The sequence below is a fragment of the Pinus tabuliformis genome, chromosome 2_1 (assembly GCF_031772625.1).
Source record: "Pinus tabuliformis cultivar Carrire ecotype Pingquan chromosome 2_1, CPIR1, whole genome shotgun sequence".
NCBI classification, from domain to species: domain Eukaryota; kingdom Viridiplantae; phylum Streptophyta; class Pinopsida; order Pinales; family Pinaceae; genus Pinus; species Pinus tabuliformis.
In genome coordinates this window covers 364,530,647-364,541,943 of record NC_142299.1, presented here as the reverse complement: position 1 = coordinate 364,541,943, position 11,297 = coordinate 364,530,647, and the positions used below count along the sequence as shown (strand labels likewise).

At 39.1% G+C, this 11,297-nt stretch overlaps 1 protein-coding gene across 4 annotated transcripts in view; it reads right to left on the bottom strand.

Annotated features, from left to right (window-relative positions):
* Window positions 1–478: 478 nt before the first annotated feature.
* The window catches only part of LOC149200374 (catalytics), a 347,379-nt gene continuing 336,560 nt past the window's right edge, over window positions 479–11,297 (bottom strand). For 2 of the 4 annotated variants that reach the window (XM_089402702.1, XM_089402704.1), the window contains 2 exons: window positions 1,301–1,477; window positions 479–1,006 (listed from right to left, as the gene is read on the bottom strand). In XM_089402702.1, coding sequence (XP_089258828.1) covers window positions 779–1,006; window positions 1,301–1,477 — 405 coding nt within the window. In that variant the 3' untranslated portion in view covers window positions 479–778. The remainder of the gene's footprint in view (window positions 1,007–1,300; window positions 1,478–11,297) is intronic. The other 2 variants (XM_089402701.1, XM_089402703.1) reach the window with 2 other exon arrangements.

Here is an 11,297-nt window from a genome sequence, read left to right as displayed (position 1 = left end):
ATGAAGCGTCTTTAACTTCAACTTTATAAATACATATTATAAAAAAACCAAAAAAACCGCATATCCATATGGATATTTGTTAAATTGCATATTCATATATTTATTACTTGGATTCTTTGTAAGTAAAAGTCTTCTTGGAGATGAAAATCAGCTCAGAATAATTCAGTATTTAAAAACTGGAGATAATTTTCTTATCCGTTCAAATCGTTCAAACTCTGCAAAATTGCATAAGAAACTGGAGATAATTTTCTTATCCGTTCAAATCGTTCAAACTCTGCAAAATTGCAATAATTTCTTATGCAATAAAATTGTTTAGCACAAAGTCAAACCCATGCCATCCCTTCACGTTTATTTACAAGCTCTGCTAGTTGATCATGTTCAGATTTTGCCGACAGCAAAAATTTCTCAAGCTACTTCCGAACTGGAGAATTATAGGGTGAAGAAAAGGAAAAAAAAAACACGTACGGTTAACTGAGTATGTAACAACAGCACTTCTGTATCATTCGAAGTGCTTTGATCATTATAGATAACTTAACATATTTAGGTACAACACAATTTAGTTACTGATACAAAACTCTCATGATGTTCACTAAAATGAACAACAGAGTATTCAGCTTCAAGCATAAGCATTTTTATAAAATACACAAACTGTATGTCCTATACAAATATTCCTGATATACAGCTGAAGTATCAGTAACAATGCATACATTTGCCTTCACCATACACTGTTCTCATTAAGACTGAAAAGAAATTCAGAACACAAGTAAAAAGGAATAGATCATTGTTTACTGGTTCCACCCACTTTATATGTTGGGGCTTTTGGGGGTTGACGAAGCAACTGTTCAAGAGTAACGGGATCACTGATAGGAGGATTGCACATAAAATTATGGCAAACATGAGCTATAGCTTTGCCTTCAGAACTCTTTTGAGCCATAGAGAAAATTGTTGGGTTGTGCATTTGCCAGAATTCAGTGTCTTCTTTACTGCTAAGATCAATCTGAATTATCTGCAAAAGTAAAACCAAAAATAAACCTTAATATTACTGCAATAGAACAATGTAAGGAAGGTACAAAGAAGCTTAGAAGCAATCTTTGTGGATTTTAACTCTTCAGAAGCTTGGAAATCAGAGAATTCATAATCACAAGCGATGGATTGAGATAAAGGAAGGAGACTCTTCAAAAGCTATCATGATAATGCAGAGTACATACTAGTATATATATCCAGGTATTTAAGAAGCACACAGAAACTGTGAATTGAAACAATTCATTTGCAACGACCAACTCTAGTGCTGAGTTCTTACAGTTTTGTCTGGGTCATAAGGTGCATGGCTTGCAACCACGAGGGATTCAAAGTTTGGTGTTGATTTTGGACCAACAATCACCACTTGCTTCCTGGATGGAACGGCTAACAAATCTGCCGCACAACACATCAAAGGAACTGCCATGGCTTGATCTTTTATTCTCGCTTCAAACACAGCCTGCCAAATTCAACTGTAAATAATCAAGTCCATGACATAAAAGGCAGAAGAGCTACATTTGGCATTTTAAGGTAAAAGTATCTTAGTTCCCCTGTACTTTCATCTAGTAGCCTGTCTAAAAAGCATTGTAAATCACTGTAATGATAACAGAAGTCCAATACAATCCCTGGTGAATAGAATCGTTTAGGGTTTATAAACGACGATAGAGCTTCCTTGGCCTACCTAAGATTCCCCAATGGACCTGTTCGGATGGCTAGTTATAGGGAGGCTATGAATGAGAATGAACACCTAATTCATATTGTTTCCCGGCATTCCCTATTCCCTCCGGACACTGAGGCACCACCCAAAATAGATTGGCCTATGCTCTTCGAATGGTGAATCGACGTAAGCAAGCATACCGTAGGTGCTACTTAGTGTGGTAGGCTAGGGGATGCTTCTATCTGGCTCTTGGTTAGCTCCCCCTGTGGTAGGTGAGGCTTGGTGGGAAATTGGCTTGGTGAGGGTTAGCGCTATAGGTGAGGCCATTATTATCTGGCTCCTTCCTGTTTATCCTCGTCCCATTGTTAGGTGATGTGAGGCTTGTTGAGGTGGGTTATACTGGTTGGCAAAGGCTTTTCTAATGGAGGAAATAATATAGTTTTGTAAATGAATATAAACCTTTAAATATTAATTCGATTTAAATCCAATTAATATGAAAGAAAAATTGCAGTGCTGGTAAATTAGTATAAACATTAAATATGGATGAATATTAAACCAATATTATAATAACATTTAAAAATAAATATAAATATGTAATAACATTTAAAAATAAATATAAATATATAAATGTCAACTCAATAGGACAGATCCACTTTAATTATGGAAATCCAATCCATCTTAATATTATGTAGAAGTACAATTACAATTCGCTGCATTAAGTACAATTACATTTCGCTGCATTAAGTACAATTATAATTCTGCATTTGGAAAATATGTAAAAAATACAGATAGGTAATATGAAGAAAGAAAGGTGGTAAAAGATATGAAAAAAGATTTTTAATACCATTGAAATCATTTCATACATTATCAGAAATACAACTGGAATTGTTTCATACATTATTTTTCAATAATAATAATAATCTATAATTATAAATCATAATTTTGTTTTTATTAATAAATTTATAAATAAATTTTTAAAAATATAAAATACAAATAACATAGTGATAAGTGATAATTATATAATTAATAGTAATAATTATAGAAAACATGTATTTATTTTTAAAAATATATAAATAATAGTGATAATTATATAAATAAAATTATTAATAAATTTATAAATAAATTTTTAAAAATATAAAATACAAATAACATAGTGATAAGTGATAATTATATAATTAATAGTAATAATTATAGAAAACATGTATTTATTTTTAAAAATATATAAATAATAGTGATAATTATATAAATAGATTGTACTCGATTACGGACCATGCAAGAAGGACCAGATGTTGGAGGAGGCCACTGGTGAGAAATCGTGGTGGCTAGGGTTCTTCAGCAAAGAAGAGGTCGATACGTATGGAGAGTGGCAGGTGAGGGAGCTCGGCTCCCTCCTACAAAGATGCAGTAGCCAGCGGCAGCAAGAGACCCACAGAAAACAGTGAAAGCGATATGAACTACAGATCCAGAGATCATGAAAAGGAAACAGATGGGACCCGAACAAAAGCAAACAGCAGCACAAAGGACAAAGAGGAAGAAGACAAAAATCTAGGTTCAAGAGACAAAAACTAAAAGGACCCTACAAACCAAAAGTAGCAATCACTCCCAGAGTAATATTAAATGACCCTGCTCTGCAGGAGTACAGGGACATATGGGAACCTACGCCATAATTTGTAAATTCATGGGACTATGGCCCACTGAAAAGGCTTTACAGACTTGGATCAAGTATCATTGGAAGCCTAAAGGAAGCATTGGCCTACATCTGGGGTCAAAAGGATTCTTCACAGTAGTATTCTCCAACATCGAAGACAATGATAGAATATTCAAAGGAGGACCCTATTTTTTTGCTGCAGTAGGCCTATATATGAGACCATGGAAAATGAATTCCGTCCCAGAGAGGGAGATTTTCTCCTCGGTTCCTGTGTGGGTAAGGCTCTACTCTCTACCTCTGGATTACTGGCAAACTGAATCGTTGACTGCCATCGGTAATAAACTAGGGCGCTATATCAAAGCTTTTGAAGCCACAAGAAGGAGAAAATATACCTCCTTTGCCAGAATCTGTGTGGAAATGGATCTATTAGGAGCTCTTCCGGACGAAGTTATCCTGGAGGTGATGGATGAGGAATGGGTGCAGCCGGTTGACTATGAGCATATACCCTTCAGATGCCGAAAATGCCACGAACATGGGCATTTGTTAAGAGACTGCCCCCTCAGCAAAGAAGAAAACAAAGAAAAACTCAATACAATGAAGAATACCGAAAAAATTTCAGAAAGTGGCCAATAAAGGAAGGGGAGGAAAAAAAAGAACTAAACAACAACACATTGAGGGGCAAAGAGGCAACCAAAATAAGTTTAAAGTGCTAGAAGAAACTGAAGATACCACAAGAGAAAGTCAAGATCCAGAGGAAGATGCTACAAAAAAAGAAAAGAAAGAGGACTTAAATCTCTCTCTGGGCATGGACTCTCTTACAGAAACAATGAGAAATGAATCGTAAATGGAAATGGACCAAGAAATGACGCAAAGTGAAACAGATCTGGAAGAGCACGAACTACAAGAAATCCTCGACAAGGAAAACTTGGATCTGGAAGGTTTCCTGTTACAGGGAAACAAAGGAGGAATAGATTCTCTACCCCAAGATGAATGCAACAGAATACAACCACTGTTTTTATGGAAAACACAGGATCAAGGACAGGAGACAGGTAAGAATAGCCACAAACAGGAGCTCAGAGGGGTGAAAACAATGAAACTAAATCAAGGACTAGCCACCAGAAATCCAGGGAGGAAGAGAGGCAGAAAAAAGCAAAATGAGCTCCTGAAGGAGTGCGGAAAGCTAATGATAGACTCAGGTAAGATGAAAGATCTAACCAGCTACTCCTTTACAAATCTTTAATTATGAAGTTCATCTCTTGGAATATCAGAGGTCTAGGAAGTAAAAGAAAACAGACAATGCTAAGTAATAGAATGAAACTAGCAATGCCGAACATTATCTTCATTCAAGAAACAAAATGCTCCATTCAGAAAATAGAACAAATCCATAGCAAATGGCTCAGTGAATTTGAGTTTATAGAGGTTAAATCAGAAAACACAGCAGGGGGTATACTTACTCTCTGGAACCCCCAATCAGTCAGTATTATAGATGCGGAGACAACGAGAAATTACCTATCAGCTATCATTCAACTAATGGGAATGTCTGATACCTTCCTGGTTACGAATGTCTACGGTCCCCAGAGAATAGATGAGAAGCTTAGATTACTAAACTCACTGGTAGAACTCAGAAGCAGACATAAAGAAATCCCTTGGATCATTGGAGGAGACTTTAATATGATAAAATATCTTACGGAAAAAAAAGAGGAGGCACCAAAATCCTCAGTAGGGATTCATTAGGGTTCAAATCTTTCATTGATGATATGAAGATGGTTGACTCCGAAACTCAAAATGGGCTTTTCACATGGAATAACAAAAGAGGAGGTGATGCTCAAGTTGCCTCTAAGTTAGACAAATTTTTGATCTCTGAAAAGTTAATGCTCACAGATTCTGAAATATCTGCAAGTGTTCTTGCTTTTGGAGGCTCTGATCACTGGTCGATCCAATTGGAAATCAAAGGAATTGATGCTCCCAAGAACAGATCCTTCAGATTCGAAAATATCTGGCTCTCCCACCCTGATTTCATCAGCAATATTGAAGATTGGTGGTTTGAAGATCTTCAGATTCAGGGCTCCAAAATGTTCCTCCTGCACAAAAGACTAAAGTACATAAAAAACAAACTAAAAGATTGGAACAAGAAGGATTTTGGTAAACATTTATGCAAACAAGAAATCAGTAGAGATCAAAATGCAGGTTCTAAACCAAGCAATGATAGCAGAAGGTTTTGAGAAATCCAAGAATGAGCAAGCTGAAAAACTCAACCAGGAGTGGGAGAATTTATGCAAACAGGAGGAAATTTTCTGGAGACAAAAGTCCAGAGTTCAATGGCTCAAAGAAGGGGAATGAAATACTAAGTTTTTCCATCGTTCCACCATAGCCAATAGAACGCACAATAGAATCTCCTCAATATTGAATGAAAATAGGGAGCTTCAAACCACTCACAAGAATATCGACGCTGTGATAGTTCAACATTTCAGAGGTATCACTAAGGAAAACAATCCAGACAGAGCCCATAACATCCAGGAAATTATAAAGAATATTCCCAGAATGGTGTCTAGAGAAGATAACTTCAACCTGAACAAACCAGTTTCTGAAGCAGAGGTTAGCACAGTGATCAAAGAGATGCAGAATGGCAAAGCTCCAGGGCCAGATGGTTTCAATGTGGACTTTTTCAAAGCCTGCTGGAATGTTGTCAAGCAAGATGTTTTGGAGGTGGTTGAGGAATCCAGAAGGAGCAGATCTATTCTGAAAGCCCTCAATACCTCTTTCATCTCCCTGATACCTAAACAGGACTCAGCCCTGACTCCTGATAAGTTCAGACCCATTGCTTTATGCAATGTTGTTTACAAAATCATTTCTAAGATTCTGGCCAACAGACTCAAACCTCTTCTGCCTTCTTTGATTTCTGGGGAACAGTCCGGTTATGTGGAAGGAAGGCAAATCCTGGACAATATTATTCAGGCCCACGAGGTCGTTCACTCTCTCACCAGCAAAAAGCAGGCCGGTATGATCATGCAACTAGACATTGCAAAAGCTTTTGACAAGGTAAACTGGATTTACATCAAAAAGGTCCTTGCCGCATTTGGGTTTGATCATGACTGGATCAGATGGGTAATGGCTATGGTTACCTCTCCCAGTTTTTCAATTCTGGTGAACGGCGCGCCCTCGGAAATCTTCTCTCCTTCCAGAGGCCTTAGACAGGGAGACCCACTCTCTCCCTTTCTTTTCATCCTCATGATGGAAGGCTTGGGACGAGCTATTAAAATGGCTAAAGCTCTAGGAAAGATCAAGGGCCTTCAATTAACAGAGAATGGAAAAGCCTTAACTCATCAACAATTTGTGGATGACACCATTATGCAGGGTATCCCCACAGTCAAGGAAGCTACAGAGTACAAAAAAATCTTAAAAGATTTCGCCATGGCTTCAGGTATGGAAGTCAATCTTTCTAAATCAATTTTTTTTTTCTTTAACACTAACATTGCTATTCAAAGGAACATCTCCAGAATTCTAGGCTTCCAAAGGGAGGTCCTTCCTTCCAAGTATCTGGGCATCCCCCTAACGGACAAACCATTGAGCAAGAGGGTTTGGGAACTGGTGCTCAACAAGATCAAAAGATGGACTTTCAGAGTGTTGAACCTAGCTGGCAGACTGATTTTGACGAAGGCAGTTCTTCAATCCATCCCTATTTTCTTTCTTTCAACCCTGCCAGCTCCCAAAGGCGTTTTACAACAACTCAGGAACATCCAAAGAGACTTTCTCTGGGGTAAGGAGGAGACAAAAAGGAAATGGGCCCTAGTTTCCTAGGAGAAAATCTGCAAACCCAAAAGTCATGGAGGCCTAGGCTTAGATGATCAAGAGATTCTAAGTAAAGTTCTAGGAGCTAAACTCTGGTGGAGATGGGTTAAAGAGCCAGATGCACAATGGGCCAAAACCTGGAAAGAAAAATATGCCAGCTCTTGGCTAACAAGTGATCTCATTAGAATGGCAGGGAACATAAAAGGCTCTCACATCTGGAACAAAGCCTGGGATAACAGAAGCCTAGTTCAGAACAATAGCTTTTGGGAAATCAGAGATGGTGAACAGGCCCTCTTATGGGAAGACAAATGGCAACAAGAACCCATGATGTTAAGGGAGGATTTTATGAGCATCAAGCAGGAAACTGATTCCCAAGGACTAATAAAAGTCAAAGATTTTTGGTATCCTCCTCATGACACAGAGAAATGGAGAAACTGGAGGAAAAATGAATGCAGAGGAGAAAGCCCCAGACCAGCAAAAACAGAAGAAATTATGAAAATTTTATAATAGAGAAAGATCTTAGTCACAGAGGGGCAAAATCAGTTAAGATGGGGACAAAACAAAGAAGGCATCTTTAGCATCCATGAAGCCAAGAGAATCACCCTTAACCTAGATCCCTACGTTTCGGCAAAGTCCTGGCAAAAACTTTGGAACCAACTAGGTTGGATGAAGATCAAACTGTTTATATGGTTAGTTCTTCACAAAAAAATCTTAACCTGGGATAACATTCAGAAAAGGGGGGTTATGGGGCCCTCCAGATGCCCACTATGTGAGGGTCAAGAGGAAACTATAGAGCATATTCTTAACAACTGTTCCTATATCAACTGGTTGTGGGAGTCTTTCAACTTCATTTTTCAACAAACTGACAGAGATAAATGAAGCATCATTAATACCCTGAACAAGTGGAGAAAGAACTTTTCATAGAATGATATCCATAATTCAGCCTGGACCTTAACACCAAGCTTCACTATCTGGAATGTTTGGAAGGAAAGGAATAAAAGAATTTTCAAGGATGAAAAATCTACTGCCAGTAGCCTGTTGGATCTAATTTTAAAGCAAATTAAGGAAACTGTCTCCACCACTGTGCGCAGTTGCCCCTCGAATCCTCCCACTGCGCGCGATTTGAAAACTCTCAAATAGCTGGGAATTAATGAGATTACTCTCCAGGGTCTTATAAAAAAAGTAAGAATGTTAGAAAGGGAAAAGGATTTCTAACATCCTCCTCCAAGAAGGTATCTAGAATGCAAAATTGATGGGGCTTCAAAAAGAAACCTAAGAATAGCAGGTTATGGAGGTGTGTTAAGAGATGACGAGGGAAAAATAATTTTCACTTTCCACTACCATTTAGGCAAAGCCACCAACAACATGGCTGAACTAATGGCGTTGGAACAATGTTTGGCGCTGCTCATTCTCAATCACAGCTACAATGTTCTCATAGAAGCCGACTTCGAAATTTCTATAAATGCAGTTAAGAAAATCAGTTATGGAACAATGCCTGAAAGGGTATCTAAGCAGTGGAGACTCATACAAGTTTACTAAAGAATCCATAAACATCTCCAATGCCTTCGTATGGTTAGCTTCAATCATGTTAGGAGAAAGGCCAATAAACTTGCAGATCTACTGGCCAACCAAGGAGTCATTGATTTAGGATGTAGAATAAACAGGAACTGGCAGGATATGCCTCCTAGCCGGCTAAAAGCCATCTGCGAGGCTCAAGCCGCTGAGGACAAGGAAATTTATGATCATTGGGCTCGCGGGGTAGGAAAAGATTAAGCGAAGTTTGCGCGCTGGTCTTCTTTGCTCAGCTGGGGGAGTGCAGTGGTTTCCTCTTTTTCCTTTTCATGGGACTGCTCCTTTTCCTTTGCAGGTTCCAAGTTCTGAATTGGAGAATCAGTCTGCGTGGAAGAAATCTGTTAAGATTAGGTATGTTCTATGCTAGAGCAATTTATTTAAATTTTCACAGTTAGCAATCACATCAGCATTAAGATAAACTGCAGATAGAACACAAATATAAATCGTAGAAGACAAACCAAGACAAGAGGACACAAGATGTGGCGCAAGCCAGGGACAAACCCCACAATGTGTGGGGAAACCCTTTGATCAAATCTTCTTTTATCTTCAAAGTTCAGCAGAGAGAGAGAGAGATAATACATTTACAACAGAAGTCAACACTTTGACTTATCTGGATCTGAGCATAGATCATTTCCTATAATGATGAGATCAGTTGAAGACATTCTGCTTCAGCTGAATCTCCTAGGTCACGACTTCACCTATCCGTTTCGTTCATCTGTTGCACCTTACCGTGTAGCACCATCATGCTGCATCATGCATCTTTATGTTGCTCATGATCACTGTGTTGCCCATACATCAAGTTGTCCATCACTTCATACTTCATGCTGCTCATGCATCATCATGCTTCATGCTGCCCATGCTGCCCATGATCTCATCATGCTTCATGCTGCTGTTCTAACAGATGGCATTCTATCACTGCTGTTCATTGTGATAGGGCTGCTACAGGTATGCCCTTCTACCACTGTTGTTTATCATGTTGCATCTTTACTTCATCATTCCTTCCGCTCAGATCATCATGTTGCACATTCATATTAGAGCCATCGAGATCATAAGAACATACGAAGATCATATCCCTACGAATGTAGAGATATATATAGTGATCTTCTATGCTATAATAGTTATGCAGAGAACGTAGTCCTTCTGCTTCAAACCCTAACCACTATTGGCTTGCGGGTTCCATACATGACTATGTTCTTCATATATGACCTGCGTTCCATATATAAATCAACTGCGGATAACCATGACTGCCCAGCGTATATATATATAACCTATATACTGCAGCGTATATACTCCAACATTTTCTGCCAAGCATATATACTGTCCAACGGTTCTACAGCGTATATATATTCCAGCGTTTATATTACAGCAAGGTATATTCATTCCCATGTGTGTAACTGCGTGGTATATTGTATCACTGCTCAGCGTGTATATTTCCATGAGTGGTGCCAGATCTAGTCGATGGTGTCGAAAAGTATTGTTACATCACGATCTACATGAACTACCCATATAACTCATCCCATTGCTTCTGCAATGCTTTATCGAACCACATATCAACACCAACAAGAAGGTGAGATCCTTCTTCGCGGATCAAAGATCCCTGCTCTTTACATGAGGGAGACCCTTCGCCTTAGATTTCACACTCGTCGGCCTTCCCTGCGCAAACCAGAAACCTTCAAGCCTATTTCTTTCTTTCTGATGCTCCCGTCAGACAAAAACACCAAGAGCAGATAGATAGCAGCACTTCTTCAGCCGTTACCTCTGTGAGATCTCAAGAGGCTATCCAGGCTCAACCAACGATGCCCTTAAGAGGGTGTCACCTTAGATCGCAAGGCAATTCATGCAGCTCTAGCAGGCAGGGGACTTCCTTCAGATCTCAACATATGGTGCCTCTTCATGTTGCTACTGATTCTGTTTGGCTTCTTATGCCTTGCAAGACGAACCGAAAAATCCGTGCAACATATTCGAACTCAAGCCCTCGCCGTGCCAGCGCAGGCCTTTTATATAGGTCAATTTGGTACGCAGCTGCTACTCCTTAGAAGTCGCGCTCTACCTATCGCACAAAAGCCAAAGTTTCCAAAGCCTCTGCCCATATCACGGCTTCCCAACCCTGGTTCAAACACTTGTGGTTTGACTCAATCCTTGGTTTGATGAATGGCATCCTCGGCTTCGTATGCACTGGGCACCCTTGATAGTGTATAACAGCGTTTTACCATGACCAGCGTTTTACCATGACTGCATTGAACTGCGGCTAGGGCATTTTCATAAGGCCAACATATCACTCTTGGTGTATCACTCCTCCAAAAACCCAAGACGTGGAGAGGAGGAGATCACTCAAGAATGTGTGTTTAAATGACATAAAATCCTCATCTATTTATACTAAAAATGTAGAGGTTGAATAGACACGTCGGTTGGGCTTCTAGAGCCTACATATGTGCTGGTCGGCTTGATAATAATTACATAAACAAAATAAATTCATATCTCCATAAATACTTATCGGAATCGGATGATCTTTGGATCAATCCTACACCTCTCGACGAGAGGGATCCAATAAAAATATCAGCTGCCAGAAATAAGCTAACCCACATGGAGTTTGGCCCTAGTTGCCAATTTAAC